Source organism: Leguminivora glycinivorella, chromosome 17 (assembly GCF_023078275.1).
Source record: "Leguminivora glycinivorella isolate SPB_JAAS2020 chromosome 17, LegGlyc_1.1, whole genome shotgun sequence".
Taxonomy (NCBI): Eukaryota; Metazoa; Arthropoda; class Insecta; order Lepidoptera; family Tortricidae; genus Leguminivora; species Leguminivora glycinivorella.
In genome coordinates, this window is record NC_062987.1 from 2,090,298 (window position 1) to 2,109,555 (window position 19,258).

Consider the following 19,258-nt stretch of genomic DNA (forward strand, 5'->3'; position numbering starts at 1 on the left):
GTTTTGTGTGGGGGTCGCAGTTCTAACCTAACCTAAACCTACTTTCTTAGCAACAGTTTTGTGTGGGGGTTGCAGTTCTAACCTAACCTAAACCTACTTTCTTAGCAACAGTTTTGTGTGGGGGTCGCAGTTCTAACCTAACCTAAACCTACTTTCTTAGCAACAGTTTTGTGTGGGGGTCGCAGTTCTAACCTAACCTAAACCTACTATCTTAGCAACAGTTTTGTGTGGGGGTCGCAGTTCCAACCTAACCTAAACCTACATTCTTGGCAACAGTTTTGTGTGGGGGTCGCAGTTCTAACCTAACCTAAACCTACTTTCTTAGCAACAATTTTGTGTGGGGGTCGCAGTTCTAACCTAACCTAAACCTACTTTCTTAGCAACAGTTTTGTGTGGGGGTCGCAGTTCTAACCTAACCTAAACCTACTATCTTAGCAACAGTTTTGTGTGGGGGTCGCAGTTCCAACCTAACCTAAACCTACATTCTTGGCAACAGTTTTGTGTGGGGGTCGCAGTTCTAACCTAACCTAAACCAGTAGGTTTAGGTAGAAGAAAGTATTCTTAGCAACAATTTTGTGTGGGGGTCGCAGTTCTAACCTAACCTAAACCTATACTTTCTTAGCAACAGTTTTTTGTGGGGGTCACAATTCCAATCCAACCTAACCTAAACCTACTTTTAGGTTTTTAGGCTATTTTTCGGTTTTTAAAGATTATTTGACTCGTCATAATTATAGTATTTTCGTCAAAAGCGTTTACAGTGGGAAGCAAACGTGTAAGTAGTTGTTAAAATCTGTTTGGGAAATGAAATTCGGTAAATGAAAACAATCATGTTAAAACACTTGTCGAAAAGTGGTTTTGCATGGTGTGTTTTTAAAGAAACATTTTTTTACTAAACAAATTATTTGACAAAATAATTTTGTCCAGTAATTAATTTGACGAAAGTAAAGTTGAGCAAACTTTTCTAGTCAAAGTGAAACATTTGCGAAATGAACAGTTGGGGTTATAAAAGTTGCATTACAACAGTTTGGGAAATTATCATTTGACGGATTTTAACGTTGTCAAATGTTATTATGGGAAAGATTGAGTTGACAAACGTGTACTTGGCAAAATTCGTTTGGGAAATGAAATTCGACAAAAAAATCTTCGGTAAATTAAAAGGATCCCACTTGGTTCGTTCACTGGACAATATTCGGGATATTGCGGTTCACTATTTTTCATAATAGATGGGGTTGGCTGAAGACATGAGGCCTAGAATAGAGGCCTATTCACTATCCGCTTGCCCAATAAAGGCTCGGGTGTTATTTTGATGAAATTCAGAGACTGATGCGATCGATTTCATATTCAAGTTATTATGGACATAGCGCTTTAGTGTCAGCTGTCAATAAGACGCAATTTTTTTCATACCAGCTTCAACATGAAAGGGTGATTCTTGAAAGTGTAAATTTTCCCCGTCCTTGGGAAAAAAGTACCCGTAACATTGAAATAAATCATCAAACTATTTTTTTATCATTATAGTACCACATAATCTAACTGGGGCACGAATGCATTTTTATTTAAGGTTAATAGAATTAACTTAAAAAAAATATCAAACACCTGAAACATCATTACCCTGGTGCGTCCATTCGTCTTTTTTTGAGTAAACTACTACAAAAAGAATAATTCAGGGATTGAAATCAACTATAGTTTTAAGTTAAATCGTTACAGTATTAGTTTATGATTTCAATAAAAAAAATGGTTCCTGTGTTTACTGTACTTTCTTGAGCATCTGTAATTAAAGGTTTGTCCGGAGCTTAGCTATCATTCCCTTGGTGCCTCACTAAACAACGTGCATACCCCACTTAAACACTTTTCAAGGCTTTGAGCCCACCGTGCCTAATAAGCGTCCGTAACGCTCCCGACACCATGACAAGTCGTAAGAGTTCTGAGCTATTATATCATTTCTGAGGTAAATATATCATTTCCCTGGCTGTGGTTCACTGTGATTGTCATTATCCTTTATTTTTATATAAAATTTAGTAGTAGTAGTAGTAGTAGTAGTAAACACTTTATTGTACAGAACAAATTACATGTACAGAGAATAATTATAAAGGTTATGTACAAAGGCGAGCTTATCCCTTTGAGGGATCTCTTCCAGCTAACCTGTGAATAACTGAGAGAGGAAAATAGATGGTAGAAAAACACAACTAAAGTGCATCGGTATATATATATACACATAATATACATCCCTACTCTAAAAGTGAACACAATACGTATACCTAAATACATAAATAATAATATATATTTATATAAACAATAAACAAATATCAAAATAATAATAACCACACACGACCCAGTTTAATTTATTGCTTGCAATAAGCTTACCGTCTTTAGTGATAATGATAGTATATGGATGACTGCATAGTGCATATATTGATTATTTAGCCATCTTCATATTAATTACAGTTTCTGCAAAATCGACAATAAATATACTTTTTTTTTCATTCCCCTGGTTCTCATTCCCTTGGATTTTAAACAGAGTAATGATAATTTTCCTAAGCTTTTTGAACTAAATTAATGGAAAATGATGCCTATTCGATAAATACGCTTATTATTAAATATAATTTCATATTTTATTACAACTATAAAGAAATTTGTTTAAAAAAATACGCCAAGGGAATGACATCAAGAATCGAATTCTCAAGAATGACCCGAAACCGATCTTATCAACCGACAATGTGCTATATTTAGTTTGAAAACGTCAACGAAATATTTTGTATCTATTCCGCTCAAAATTAGCTTCATTTGTGAATTTGGCGATTTGTCGCCAAAATTCATTCAAACGACAACCGGACCTAATTAGACTAGACAATACTTACGACGCGTGTCCACTTTTGATTGAAAATCAAATGGCCCATTTGGGGCCATACCTAGATGCCTATGAAACTATGTCCTTACAAAACACGAGGAAGATGTGAAAAGTCTTATATCTGCAACATACGATCAAACTAGACCATGGATCCTTAATTTAAAACATCTAAACAACCCTCGCTCATTCCTGAATACCCAATAAAAACGCTTTAAAACAGCTAATAAAGAAACGCTGTTTTCGAATAAAACGCTACTCGCGCCCGAAAATTTATAGGGACTCTTTGTGAAATATACGGACGACCAGGGTACCTAGCCATCGGCACAATCCCTTACGCTTCTCGCTACGTAAGCGTTATCTCTCCATATCGCTCTTGTTTAGTGGCGCGATAGAGCCAGGCTGTTTTCAATCGCCACGTAGCGGCAACGATTGTCACTTCGGCTAGGCCGGCAGGCCCAGGGTTGGACGGTAGTGGGATCATTGGTAAATTGCCGGTATCTTTGAAACGGCAGGGTGCCAATCGCAAACAGATTGATTTATACACCGGATTTTTTTATTTCTGTTAAATTCGACACGTCGTTATTAAAAGGAGCTGCCTTTTTACGTGCCAAAGTAAGTCAATAAGTACCCATAAATTTACACCTTCATCATCATTGGCCTTAACGTCTGTTGCAGACGATTTATGGTGTAATATTCGAAGAGCACCTTTTCTGATGACTTATGAGACCGATGCGAGACCGACATAGTCTACCGCAGGACTGACAAGAGAAATTTGTGGAAATCGGCGCTGAAACACCTTGGCGTCGCTTCTGTCTCTTATCAGCGAGTGCAGCAAACCATGACTCGTCGCAAATTTTGCGACCCTCCACAATGCATTTGCGCCACTCCGTTCGTTGTTCCGCAACTTTCTCCCAGAGTCGATAGTCAATATGAAAGGCAATCATGTCCCTCTTTGCGCAGTCTTTAAAACGAAGCAACGGCCTTCCAAGTTAGGAAGTTATCACAGTTAGGTACATAAAGTCTAAGGTTTAGGACATTACAGCCATTTGAATCGGATCGAGGTATAATGCAATTTGAAAATGATGTTTGAATATCTCAAAGTAATGTGATGTATTGGACAAAATGCTTAACAAGTTTGGAAATAGGTAACGAAAGAGCTGACCATATTTTTAAATTCATATATCGAATTTTGGTAATATTTTACCAATTAAAATAATTAAAATAATGACAAGCAAGAACATTTTATCCCCGCCAAACGATTATGACAATAAATCTACTTATCCATTGAAAAATACATTGTTTACGGAATCGTTTTTTTTTACATCTCATTAGACTGTTATGCTACATTACAATTTTTCATTAACAACAACACATTATTTTCTCACTAATATGAACAATTTTCCGGGAACAATTCCAGGACTGGAATGGAACATCACTTCTCCGCCCGCAGCGTGATTTATTGTGAGATAATCAGCAAACGAAATAACTGGATTATACCATTCTTTGCCATGTTACGCTTCTATCTTATTAGCACACAACAAATACCTACTAACAAATCACATTGTGATAAAATTCAATTTATATTATATTGTATTATAAAACGGAGCGAGATTAGTTCATACAGGCATATTATATTTATAAAGTGAACTTTGCCTTATTTCGTTTTGAATGCAACTACTTGGTCGTCATTAATTTGAAAATGGAAGGTCTTCCAAGACCGTTTCGTGTAACAGCACAGAATCTGGTAGCTGTCTTCACTGATCCATTATCAAAATACAACTGTTTACTGACTTTCCTGTTACATTAAGCATATAAATTAGTTAAATATTATACCAGTTGGTCGACGGCGCGCAGGTGCTCTTAGGTCACGAAAACGTCGTAAATTACTTTGTCGCACCAAATAATATTCTACAAATATACGAGTACGATATCTTAGCTGTGTATTGAATAACGAGTATTGGGCAAAAACACATAACTTACATACAAAATGCCGCCACTATCTATTCGTCTGAAGTACCTACGATATTCTGGTAAAACATTATGTCGGATGACACAAACATACAAAATACCTTAGTGTTTTACCCTATAGGCAACATGTCACTGCAAATTCACGTGAGATGGGATATTTTTGCTGAGCAGATTTAACAAAGATTTATATCAATGCCTTAAACCTTTTTGCGAATTGTTTCTCTGATAAATTAGGATATTTAAGGCGCTCTTAGACTTTTGGAGAAAAACTTTTCTCTGTAACTTTAATTTACAAACCTGCAGTAAATATTTTTTCATATCTGAATATCTACCCTCTTCCCTATCCCAATAAATGCTGAAGTATTAAATTAGAACTCACCATCTAAGTAAACCGCTTTTGGACTGGATTTCCCGTTATCGATGACAGGCCTGATGGCTTCGTAAGACATTGTTTCCAGGAGGTTGTCCTTCAAATCTAATACTATTAGGGTGCTTCTTTCTTTAAGAATGTTACTGAAGAATACCGTCAGTTTGTTTCCGGAGAGCGTCAGTTTTCGCAGCTGCGACAAACCTCCGAACGCACGATCTGCCACATATTTAATAGCATTGTTGTCCAACATTAGATCTTTTAATCCCCACATCTCCGAAAATGCCAAATTTCCAATCATCGTCAAAAGATTGTTCCTTAAATTTAAACTTGACAACTTCTCCAGTCCTTCAAACATTTCCTTTGTAACTACTGATATGTAATTCACATCCAGATTCAACTCTATTAAATTGTTTAGATGCTTGAAGCACCCCTCGTGAATCAAACTTAGATTATTGTTTGATAAGTGTAAGATATGTAAATTAGGTAGTCCGAAAAATACATCTCGTCTTATTTCGGTTATATAGTTATCGTCTAAATTTAGATCTGACAACATCATCATTTGTGCGAAGGAATGTCTCTCCAGATTAAATATTTTGTTGGATTTTAAACTGATTTGTCTAATAGATGAAGAGTTGGCGAACGCATAAGGTGGTATGTTGTGTATCACTGAAAATTGTATAGATAGTTGTTTTAGTCTTACAAGTCTAACGATGGCTTTGGCAGGAATGAATGTTAGAGCTTTATGATCTGTGCGATCGTTGAACACGAGATGCAGTAATCCTGGCTGGAAGGAAAAATTTGGCCAGATGGGGTCTTCTGGGGTCACTTCAGTGAAGATGAAGCAATCTGCTTTAGTGGCCATTTTTGGTCTGGTTGTATCACAGTGGCACATGACTGAGGCCTGTCTGTCGCGGTTGTCATTTTCACAGATGTTGGTAACCACTGGCGCGTGGAAATACTTGACGCTGTAATCGTACTTCCCGGTGATAGCCGGCTGGGCGACGGTAAGCGCCGCCATAATTACGAGGTGTTTTGTTATTCGCCTCATTCCGATATCGGTTTAATTGTTACCTGTAACAATGAAGTATTGTTAATTACATAATAACTGTCAAGACCAAAAGATGAACTTTTCAGTGAAGCAATTATTGTGTTGTAACATTAAAAGGATATTTGTAATTGTTCGAACGTGTATGCAGTAACTGAGACATTAAAGGCATCATTTTAAATGGCAGAATTTGGGCAGAATATTGGTTATACAATATGTAAAGGTAAAAAAAATATTAAGTACATATAGGAATCATTGTAAGTGATCTATAATTCCAAAACTTTGTTAATATGTAAGAGAGAAATTTGCATTGTGAATTTAACAAATTCGACTTGTGGGTTTATCCGTTTGAAACCGTTTACACTTTTGTATTTAAGTAAACGGAATAAATCACAATATTCATAATATGAGTCGAATTTGTTCGAACAATAAGGTCAAACTTGTTAAAAGATATTTGATTGAATCGGCCAAACATATGTTTAAAACAATATATATCGTGTTGCTTTTATAAAATCGACTTGTTGATTCAAATAGATTGTTGATTCAAATGACGAGAAACTTGTAGAATGTACTAGTTACACTTAACAAAATCTAACTTGTTGTTTGAACCAAAGATCACGTAGGCGCTATTTTAACCAAAAAACTTGTTGAACGAACATGAAAACGTTGTTTTTTCTCTCAGTGTACCCTCGATGCAACCTGACGAGAGTAGTATGTGACTCAGGTATTAATATTATATTAGGCTGTTGCATAATTATTTTCCCACTTCAAAAATTTCTTGCTATTTCCAGTATTGTCTGGAATATTCTAGAATAAATCTGGTATACAGCAGAATGTTCTCGAATCTTTCACGTCGGGTATTATATATAAGCGGGGGCTTGTCACAGGGATTTCGTTAAAATATAAAAAATGGACCAACAACATCTTCGAGCGATTTATTTATACGAACACAAATTGGGAACCAATTCAAGGGAAACAGCAAATAAAATTAATAGTGATTTTGGCCCAAACACTACTACCGATCGCACAGTACGAAATTGGTTCCAGCGCTTTGATGAAGGAGACACAAGTCTAAAAGACATTCCTCATACTGGTCGCCCCGTCACTTTTGACGAAGTGGCATTGCGGCGCGAGCTTGATTTGCATGCGGATTGCACCACCAGAGATTTAAAGAAGACTCTAAAATATCACTACAGTAGGTACCATAGATCGCCATCTATAATCCATGGGTTACCGTAGAGTTTGTCAAGATGGACGTCTCATGATTTGACCGATGCTCAACGTGAAGTACGTGTTAGCATTTGTGAAAGTCTGCTGCTGCGTCCCCAAAAAAAGAACTTCTTGAAGTCGATCATCACTGGAGACGAATCCTGGGTCTTGTACGAGAACGTTACACGAAAAGCCTTTTGGATACCTGCCGATAAACGGCCACCAACACAGCCGAAAAGCAGAACGCATGGTCGGAAATTTCTCCTGTCAGTCTTCTGGGATTCACAAGGAATATTGTTTTGGGAGTTACTGGAAGATAACCAGACTATTGACGCCGAAGTCTACGTGAATCAACTAAAGAAGTTGGCGAACGTTGTTAAAGAAAAACGGCTAAAACGTCTTGAAGTGTCATTACTTCATGATAATGCAAGACCACATGTTGCGAAGAGGACCCGTAAATTTCTAGAGGAGCTCGGTTGGACAGCGATACCTCACCCCCCTTATAGCCCTGATTTGGCACCTTCCGACTATCCCATTTTCCGGGCTTTAAAACAGCATCTTCGTAAAAAGAAATTTGAAAATTCTGGTGACCTAAAAAATCACCTTGTTAATTTTTTTGCCTCTCAGCCACTTTCTTTCTGGGCTAAGGGTATTGAAACTTTGCCTAGCAGATGGCTACATGTTCTAGATAATAATGGTGATTATATTGTCGATTAATTGTTTCAATACATAGTGAAGTGAAACAACAAATTATTCACTACTAGAATACGTATAATTTGACACGCTTTTACCTAAAAAATTAAATTAATGCCACAGCTTACATCTTAAATCTGCCCTCCACTTGGGCTTTGAAGAGTAGATAAATAAACACAGCTCGAATTAATTATTGTGGATGAATATGTACGTGGATGATCAATAACTAAACTTATGAGCCGAAAATTTATAAAGCCTGACTGGTGAGGCTAATTAGAATTTAGAGGATGGCGGATAACAGATTAGCAATGCACGGACGAGAAGTTACCAAAGTTGCAGAACTTTCCTCATTAGAATTTTCGGTAATTTCTGAGAATGTTCTCGAGAACGAGAATTTATCAGAATACTTAGTAACTTCGTTAACCATGATTTCGTCGGACTCAGCAAGTCAAGATGTAGTCCCGTGGTGGTAGTGCGCTGGCTTCGTATGCCAATGTTCTCAGGTTCGATCCTGACAGCGATCTTTTTTTTTATACTTTGACATGACCAAAGACAGGCATCAAGAAATAATCATTCGGTACCTAATTTAAAAAAGTCAGGACTAAAACTGTGAAGTCTGAAAGTCGAAATTATCCCTGAAGTATAGTGAGAATTTAAGCAACTTATTGGTAACTTATCACTTATCAACAAAATAGATAACTGTAATAGACAATATTATATGTATTAAACATATAGTTTTTTATAATGCCCATTTAACTTTATTTCAAGTATATTCTCTCGTTTAAACAGTAAATTTCATGTTGCAGGAATGTTCTGCGAACATTCTCAAGAATGTTTCCGCTTTTTGGGAATGTTCTGCAATTTCTACATTACTATAACAGATATATGACAAAACACACAAAAATTTGACCGGTTATTTAGAAAAAAATACACTATTTAGAATAAAAAGTAAAGGCGGCTAAACTTGAAAACGAAGTTATTGTCTTTGTCGCGAAAATAAAAAAAAGGTTCGGATATAAAAATAAATGACGAAGGCTGCAGATCACGCAACGGGAACGTTACCGCCGGAACCACGGAGTACGGGCTGGAACGTGGGGCTGCAGGTCACGCTTCGAGAAAACCACCGCACAGGATCCACGTGGAGCACGGACCGCGGACTCCTTCCGGCAATCACAGTCCGGATTCCGGCACACCCTCCGGAGCCACCTCGACGGAGGGCTCCCAAAAAACTTGGCGTGGCACAGGCGCCAAACAGGCTAGCAATCACCTCCCGTCGATCACACCCGCCGCGCACCTTCAATGCTTCGCCACGGGTCACACGGCACTGATTAAACGAGCACAGAAACATGAACTTGGAAAGAAAAATAAGTGGAACTTAGAAAGGAAAACCAAAAGTGAATTTATTAAAAATTGCTCAAGCAGCGCAAAAGACTCCTCCACTCATCAAGAGTCCCAATCGATCTGCCCCAAAAACAAAATTGGAATCTTGAGCGTTGCGAGGGTTTCATGGTTAAACAAATTTGACTACCGTTTTCAATACAATTCACCGCACCAACACGAGGAAAGTACTAATGAGGAGGCACACTGACATTTTATCCCTCAGGTGGCGCCTGTGAAGTGTCACTGTCATTCATATGTGAGAGAGAGAAATAACATATCATCTTCTCGCTCTCACGTGTGAAATTATTTATCTGTGCAATGCAAGTGCAATGGACTAATAGGGTGGCGCCATCTGTCATAACACTCATAACCTTTGTGTGCATCCTCATTGCAAAGCGTCAATCTAAATCAAACCACGTCAATTATACACGTTTTATTGATGATTTGTAATTATAAATAAATACATATTTAATAAATTGGTGAAGCCAGATTGGGGCATCAGGTTAAAATTTGTATGAAATTACTTTGCACCTCATGATAAAATGCAACTTTGTCATTCATTTTTGAAGTAGGTATGAATTTAGCATTTACCAGTAACAATTAGCAGTTTGTGTGGTGAATAATGCCTGTGCCAGACGGCAGGCAGCCACCGTTTCTGCAAGATGGCCTTGGCAGAAAAACAGTGGTTTTAAGCCATGTAGCAAGCGGTTGGACCAAATTCTGCATGACCTGTCAACGTCCTTGGTAGCGAGGCGTGCTCTGCCAACCATTTGGCAGAAGCAGTGGTTGTAAATCGTTTAGCCGCTTGTCAACCAATCGAAGGACAGTCGCGCAGCCGCACGCTCCGAGTGCAGTCGTGTCGCGCGCCTACGCAGGAAGGATGGCCAACGAACGCGATATTATTGGAAATTATGAATGTCATCGAAATCGAGCAGACTCATTTAAATTTAAAAGAGTCGTTCCGTCAGCCACCGCTTTATGGTCATTTCTCAAAATTTTGCCACCCCCACCTGTCAGTACGTTTAGACATAGACATAGACATTCTTTATTGGTAATGAAAATTACAGGTCATAACTTTTACCATATTAGATTATTGCACATATTTATGTAATTACATCTATACACATTATCTACATTTTATACATTTGTTCAATAACTATACATTTTTATATAGTCTGCGATTCTTTACATATAACATTATTATTTATTATCATTAATATTTGATTATTATTAAATTGGATTATTCATATACATTGTTAGTATTATCTTTATATTCAATGAATTCTTTATGACTGTAGAAACAGTTTTCTATGAGCCATTTTTTTAACTTGTGCTTAAAACTTGGGAAACTAATAGCCTCTATTATAAACTTTGGCAATTTGTTGTACACAATAGGTGCCGTAATGTGTAACGACTTTCCGGCCTTTTTGAGAGTGTGGGGGATCGTCTTTATTTTGTATGCGTTTCGAGTGACCCGGGCATTTCCTTCTCCTCGTTTTCCATACACTTCTAGATTCTCCCTCGCATAGACTGCGGCCTGAAAAATTAGTAGTGATGGTAATGTTAATATACCTAGTTTTATGAAGTAGGGCTTGGCGCTGTCGTCTTGCTTGGCGCGGGCCAAAGTGCGCACAGCGCGCTTCTGCAAGCGGAACACGCGTTCCCACTCAGCAGCTCGGCCCCAGAATTTTGTTTTAGAACAAAACAGTTTATGTTAGAACTTTTTTTTAGGATACAATATCTTCATAAATAAATTATCAATACATATTAAAAGACAGTTTTTACATAGAGGCCTGATGCTTTGAAATCGATTTATTTTATATTAATAAAATAAATAATAATTGTAACTAAGTTTCGTCGTTCACCTTCCGTGTCCCAACGCGGAGTACTCATGTTTCGAGTACAAATTATTAACTTTACTTACCTTTATTGCTGTATTTTATTTGCATATATCCTTAACTTTTAAAACTAGACTATCTGATAATAATATTACACTTATGTTCCAAGTTACTTAACTTAACTTTAAAGCCAAATGGCTTTAAAGTTTGTCCACGGCCGTTTTTATCGTTGACCTGTCGAGACAAACTCGCAAGCACTGTGCGATCCCTACTCCACCTCTGCCACCCCACCCTGCATGAATCGAAGCCGCCAGTATCGGCCATCACCTGCAAGCAACGGCACGTGCTCACTACGCCTTGATTAGAAAATAGAAAATTTTAATTACCTCAAACGGGAGTTGTAACGGGTAAGTAGTCGTTATTCTGTCAATCATAATTTGGTTATTGTTTGAGATACTGCATTAAAACATATGTTTCGTATTTTGTTGCTTAATTTTTAGGCACCTAAATATTTAGTTTGTTCGGCAAATACTTTTTGAGTTTTGGCGAAATAACTGGCATTTTGTCGGTCACCTGTGCATCGTTCACCTGGCTAAAATAGGCAAGTGAACGACATTTTGGGACAGGGTGACGACAATAATGATAAACTTACCAATCGTAATAATACTTTTTTACACCTTCAATATTTGTTTTGTGCGTTAAATGAGAAAAGTATTACTGTTATATCGGTTTATGCTGCATTTCTCAAAGGATTGTTGCTTTTTTGCGGTGTGTGTCCTTCACCTGTGCGATAAAGCCAGGTGAACGACTCAGTGACAGGAAACCGACACGTCGATCACTTGTCATAAGCCAGATGAACCATTACGAGGGGCGATCAATCGGATCAATAAGTAATGATAATTAGTATTAAAACATAATCTAGAATATGAGTATCCTTATATTTTTATAATTAAAAGTAACTCTTTTGTGATTTATTTACATATTTTAATTTTTTCATTTGTTTTTTGCCCCTTTTAAAAAATGAAATCTTAATTATAGTCTAAATACCATCTCAGTAAGCAAGTGCTTGCTTGAAGTGAAGTCACTTCATTATACTTCAGAGTATAAAATATTAATGGCCCTTATATTGCCTTCAATATGAGGTATGTCACTTGTAGCTTTAAATACACCAATTAAGCAGCACCCTCGGCAAATTTTATTGAGGGTTCGGCCAATTTTTATTTGATTGTTTAAATTTTTTTTATTTTAACTAATCAATTTTTTTATATAAAAAAAAATAATTTGTTTTGTTTCTTGTGTATTACTTGTAAACTATGTGAGGTGTGCAATAAAGAGTATTGTATTGTATTGTATATTCTTCTTTAATACTAAATATATACATTCAATAAAAAAAAATATTCAAAATCGGTCCAGTAACGACGGAGATATCGAGTAACAAACATACAATAATAATAATAATAAAATACTGACGAATTGAGAACCCCCTTCCTTGAGATTTGGGCGGCGGTAAAAAAATATTATAATGCTGATGGGCAGGTGAATGACGTCCATATCAGGTGAATGACCACCAAACTACAGGTGATCGACTACGGACGCAGGTTAGCGACGCTTGTCGTTAACTTGTCAAATGTGTCATACAAATTTGTACTAATTTGTCGTTAACCTGCTGCTGTTGTCGATAACCTGTGTATATTTATCCTTCACCTGATCATGATGTCGTTCAAATGAATTTTAATCGATCATAACTTCTAAAATAATTAATTGATATCGGTGCCTTTGACATTTTTGAAATGTTTGAGACGCATTCAAACGATCCCTACCAAAAAAAAATTTTAAAATGCTACATTTAAAAAAAACCAAATCTCTCACCTGTCGGTGCCAAAATTTTGAGAAATGGCCTTATCCAAATGCTTTTCTTTTTTGTTTACTTTTTCTCTGTTACATCACAAGAGAGCAAAAGAAACTCCAATATATTTGATAAACAAGGAGCAATGGCGTTTCTATAGGAGTTTCACGCACGTTCGCCCAGCACAAGCGCTATAAATACACTGAAGTTTTGGACTTGTTGTAAACCATGTAGACAGCCGCGCTTCTACGTCGCTTCTGCCAAGGCCATCTTGCAGAAAAGGTGGTTGTCTGGCGTCTGGCACAGGCATTGAGGTATATGTACTACGTACTAGAGGCGACGTTGCCAAGCGAAAACTCTGCACATGCTGACAAATGCGCGGGGTGCGGGGAGCGGTTATTTACGCGTAGAGTAGGTCCACCACCAGATGTGACACATTATTATATTCTGCCTAACGGGAATTTTACATTATAGTTAAATAAAATACGGATATTCTAGTCAAACTTATTTATTTATTTACAAATTAATACAAAATAATTTTGCTGTATTTATCTTCTTCTTTAAAATATTAATACAAAATAATTGTGCTGTATTTATCTTCTTCTTCTAATATACATAATGAACACATATAGTGGTCAGTTGGTAACCAAGTTTCCTCAGCACGATTTTTTTGGACAAAGCGTATCAATTGTTCCCTTTTTTCATGACCAGGCCGAAGAAAACTGCAAAAAGTGAGCGTGCTAAAAATACAATTTTACTCAAAAACTATTAACTATATATACTCGTATTAAACAAATAAACTTTTTTTATATTTTAGTAACATAATTAATGAAATAGTAAGTAGTTACTTAATAATTTTCCAAATAGAAATATTTATATTTCGCAACTATATTAGAGGTGAAACACACTAGTAGGAACAGTGTAAATGGCACATCTGCGCGGTTAACTTTTTATAGTCTATGATTGCGTCACCAAAATGGCGGCAGTGTCGCTCCCGCTCGCGAGTTTGTAGAATATTCAATCTTAAAATATTATAGACGAGTTTTTTGTTTAATTTACCGATGAAATGTCACACCTTAGCTTTTATTTGATTTCCTCGAGTGATTAGTACAATTTTTAAGCACACAAGAAGGCATTATTCACGTGGAAAGTATGTGCATCACAGCACGTCACTGCACCGCAAGGACCTGGTAAGGACTGACAACGTTGCGGTCCATTGGACCGCAGTGGGGTGTGTAAAAATTCTCTTAGCAACGTCGCCTCTAGTACGTAGTACATATACCTCAATGGGCACAGGCTTAAGTTTGTATTCCCTTCTGTATGAAAATTCGATGACTGTCAATTTGAGCTGTGAAAAACTGTCAATACCCGTATTGAGGGAGGCACGATAATACTGCCGACATTTCGGGCCAAAGTGAAATCATTTTCCGACATTTCAACTGCCTGTCAATCAAATTACTTTCGCCTTCGGGACTCGCATCGTATGGTCTTAACTGATTGTGTCAAATTAAATGAATGAAGGTTGTAAGACGAATATGTAATACTTTATTACACTCAGCTTTGGCTCAATTAAAGTCTGCATTTTCAGGTATTTAATAGTATTTTATACAATCGTGATATAATACAAAGCTTTTCAGTCGAGTACCATGTTTAGGCCACGAAGCTTGCTGAGTGGCCTAATAGTACGGTACGAGAGTGAAAAGCTTAATTATATCACTATTGTATACAATACTTTTTCTACGAGTCATCATCTTCATCATCAATGGACGGAAATAATATCATCATTCATGCAAGTTAAAATTAATGTTAATGGAGTCGTTCACCGTTGTATCAACATCGAATTACCTAGCAACCAATTGTTTGTAATAACCGTCTCTGATTGGCCGATAACGCGACAAATAAAAAAAAATGTGTTTCAGATGCAGGAAAATTTGCCAGGTATTATAATGCAAATTAGTATAGAAATTGTATGAAGTTCTATTTTTGAAATTATTACAGTTAACTAAAGTCAACTATAATGAGCTTATTATAATAGAGTCGGAACTGCCATAGAGTATCCAACACTGAAAAGTTAGCACTTATAGTTTAGTCTGTGGTGTCCTAATTGACAGATTACAGTCGACGAGTAGAAAAAAAAAACAGTGCGTGGAGTCCCTGCGCGCGGAAGAAGTGAAACTTCATAACATAACCTCAAAAACATTTTGTCAAATGACCATCACATTACGTCCATCTTTTTACTGTTTATTTTACATTGCTATTTGTCAAATTATTGAAAAAACAAACATAAACTCGATCGATTTTGAACTCGATCTAAATATAAAACACACACATTCCAGCCAAACACTCCACCATTTAAAACCATTCTGGGCATTCTGTTCTGTCACTGACTGAGTGAATAAGTGAATGAATTGAATGAGTGAGTCGCGTTCAGCGCAACGATGCTGACAGAGAGTGATATGAGTGAGCGGCATTTCACGCAAAGTAACACTGACTGAGTGTTACGCGCTGTTAGTTGGAAGTCGCATTCGAAGAGTTTCTTGCCGGTCCCATAGTGTATACCCCCCTCCAACTGAGGTGGGACTGAAATCTTCTCGAGGCTGAGGCGTAGGGTTAGAGCCGGCATAGCTTTATTTGACGTTCATAAGCGCATTGTAAAATACTTGGAAAATAAATATTTCATTTCATTTCAAGTTTCACTTCAATAAATGTAAACAACAATTTACCTTCAAAAGGCTAATTGAGCCACTTGAAGGTAAGTGAAAACAAACAAATAAGAAGGTCAAAGACAGGTAGCTCAGTGACAGATCCCCTTGATTTTGTATTTGGTAGGGTAACCCACAAAAGTTGTAACTACCCGAAAATTTACAAATTGTTTATTTACGTTTTTCTAATTAGCTAAAAGTACAAAGTACATAATGTATAGGCGTTCTAATTTCATTGGAATTTCTCACAGATATCAACTAAATCATATCAATCTCTCCCAAATAGAACTATTAAAACAAAATTGTATTTTATAACGAAATACCATATATGTATATGTTTACGAGTGTAACATGTTTACGAGCATTTTCAGAATTTGGGTCCCCTCAATTAGCGTAAGTCGTTAACAAAAATTAACTCGCTGTCAGTTTTGTGCCGACAATTTAGAAGTAGATTTTTCATAACTTTCTGGGTGCTAAGGGAAATGCTTAACGTTGGCCATGACCTGGTGGATATAGTTAGGTATGTTAATGCGTTAAGAAGTTTATTTCAACATAATTATTTGAATAGAATGAAGGATTCCTAATTGTTTTTATATATGAATCTATGTATGTATTTTTGGAAATATATATGTAGGTTTATGTGTATTTATTATGTAGGTAACTTCTTATGTAGGTACCTATGTAAAGTTTTAGTAGTATCACCGCCCACAATATCTCTGCTTCGCCTAAAGGTTGACTGGTAGAGTATAGTGTCTGGCATTAAGTCCGCCTTTTGTACTATAAGTTTTTCTTACTTTGTGTACAATAAAGATTAAATAAATAAATAAAATATTTACTCGTAGTGAACTTCTATTATTGGTGTCTGATTTATATCCATTTGCAAGCTTTAGGTACTTCTCATTTTTTGACATCTATCAATGTAAATAGTGAATAGTGAGTGTGAGAGTGTATACTCCATAATGACGTAAACGCCGTTAAAAAGGCCTTTTGTAACAATAAGATTTTTTTTTAATACCTACAAGTTTTATGTTTTCGATTATAATATATTATTATTTCGGTTAATTAGTAGTTTTCTATTTAAGACTTAGAGTTAGAATGCATACATAACGACCGACAGGAACTTTGGAGGTTTGTGTGTGAGTTTTTAGTTCATTTAATTGTTACAATTATGTCAATCAATCAATCAATCAATATATTATTTATTTAAATAGGCTTACAATAAGCACTTTTAAATGGTCAACAATGTACAATTTTCACCTTATTCTAAATATCAGAGCAATAATTTATGGGTGCAATAAACAATAATTATTGTTTTAAAACTACATTGAATGAATAAAAACATGTCAATCTAAATTGTATAAAAAATACTAGTCTATAAACTTCTAGAATAAATTTTAAATGTCAAAAATTATTATAATAAATAAACTTAAAAAAAACCGCCTTCAAAAAATAAGCGCATTAGAAAACACGGAGAAACTAAAAAGCAAAAAATAATATGATGATTAGATTTCCTATCTAAACATCCAAATGATAAAATAATCAATTATTTTTGTAGTCGGTAACCAGCCCTGTTCCTCGCCTTGCCATTGCCTGTCCTGTTTGCCCCACCCAACCTTACGCAAGCTGGCCCCGACTCCAAAAATAATTGATTATTTTATAATTTAGATATTTAGATATTTAGGTTTAGGTAGGAAATCTAATCATAATATTATTTTTTGCTTTTTAGTTTCTCCGTGTTTTCTAACGCGCTTATGTTTTGAAGGCGGGTTTTTTTTTGAAGTGTATTTATTTCTTGCTTTTTAGTAGTTCCTATTGATATAATAAGTAGCAGTCGGAATATGCGTACAGTAGTGAAAAAATGATCCTTTAACTCCTAACCATTGAGGAGTTGACCTTCCATCATCTGCTCAGCCACATGAAATCATTACCATCAGGCGCAAATACTGGTGTAGCTTTGAAAAATACACTAAAACATTACACGTGCCTAATAACATTTGAAGAGTTCCCTCGATTTCTCCAAGATCTCATTATCAGACCCTGACTTGGTGCCAACGAGAACATCTCGGGGTTATTTTTAATCGTACGGGTCGATTAAAAAAAAAATTGAAAATCGGTTCACAATTCTTGGAGATACCGAGTAACATACATACATACAAAAATAAATCAGTCGAATTGAGAACTTCCTCCTTTTTTGAAGTCATCATTAATAACATAATAAATAAAATAATAAAATAAAATGTAATTAGCTGTATTAGTATATTTTAGCTATATTTACGGCTGTTGTTATCCTGAGTACCAATAATAGTATTTTATGCAACAGGCGTTTAAAGGAGGTCAAAAAAGAAGAGTGGCGTGGGTAACAATTTGAGGCAAAGCCGAAAATTGTTATTAAGACGCCACGAGTATTTTATGACTCAGTTAAACACCGTTCCATACAATACTTTTTCTACGACCATGCACTTAGTTTTTAATAGTTTTCTTGAACAACTTTCGTGAAATTCACACTGTTTCCTGTATTTTGACGCGTCGGCCTCCCCTCTGTTCCTGCACTCACCCTGTCGCTCACACTCCCCCGCGCCGCCGCCAGCCCCCGGCGCCCCGCGCACCCACGCTATATCCATTAAAGGCTACCTAACAATACTTTAAGAGCTATATCGTATGCGTGGGTGCGCGGGGCGCCGGACGGGGGCGGGCATCTTTTATGTAGGGTTTTAACGATCTATGCACGACACTGTAAATGACAAAGAACAACACGGGAGTAGAAAAAATAAATAAATAAATCGATTATTCGTAGCTAACTAATAATTAATAGAATAACTGTGACATTTTTTCTAATTTTTACACGGTAATTTCACATGCATTTGATTCAAGCGAGGTAACACGTGTAATGTAACCTTATTTATTACGTGACACACACGCCACACGACATGTCCTTCCGGGAGTTATTCTGTATTATGTACTTATATAATATCTTTAAAATTACACTGGAAATGAGATAGGAATTATTTTGTGAAACGAGTGGCAATTTAATAAAAAACAACCGAATGGTTTTAAATCGACCCAAGTTGCGAATTACCTCTTCGCACGTGTAGGTACAAATGTCGCAAAGTTTTACGAAACATATACAAGTGACATGTGACAGTCATGTTTAGAATTGTCTAACTTAGTGCGTGGGTTGGTGAGTATTATAAGACCAAAGAGGATTGAGTATTATAGAGAGTTACTGTCAAAGTAAAATGTGTAATCACAGTGCATAAACTGCCATCTCTCGACACAAGCTTAAAACTTTTGAACCTCAGTTTTGACAATTTGGCCCATATTGTTAGCTTGATATGTGTTAAAATGTCAAATTTTAATATTAG

At 36.3% G+C, this 19,258-nt stretch overlaps 1 protein-coding gene across 1 annotated transcript in view; it reads right to left on the reverse strand.

Moving 5' to 3' along the window:
* The window catches only part of LOC125235540 (connectin-like), a 34,883-nt gene extending 23,696 nt beyond the window's left edge, over positions 1-11,187 (reverse strand). The window contains exons 1-2 of the mRNA XM_048142134.1: positions 11,083-11,187; positions 5,193-6,254 (exon numbers count right to left, since the gene is read on the reverse strand). Of these exons, the coding sequence (XP_047998091.1) occupies positions 5,193-6,231 (1,039 nt within the window). The 5' untranslated portion in view covers positions 6,232-6,254; positions 11,083-11,187. The remainder of the gene's footprint in view (positions 1-5,192; positions 6,255-11,082) is intronic.
* Between the last annotated feature and the right edge of the window lie 8,071 nt (positions 11,188-19,258).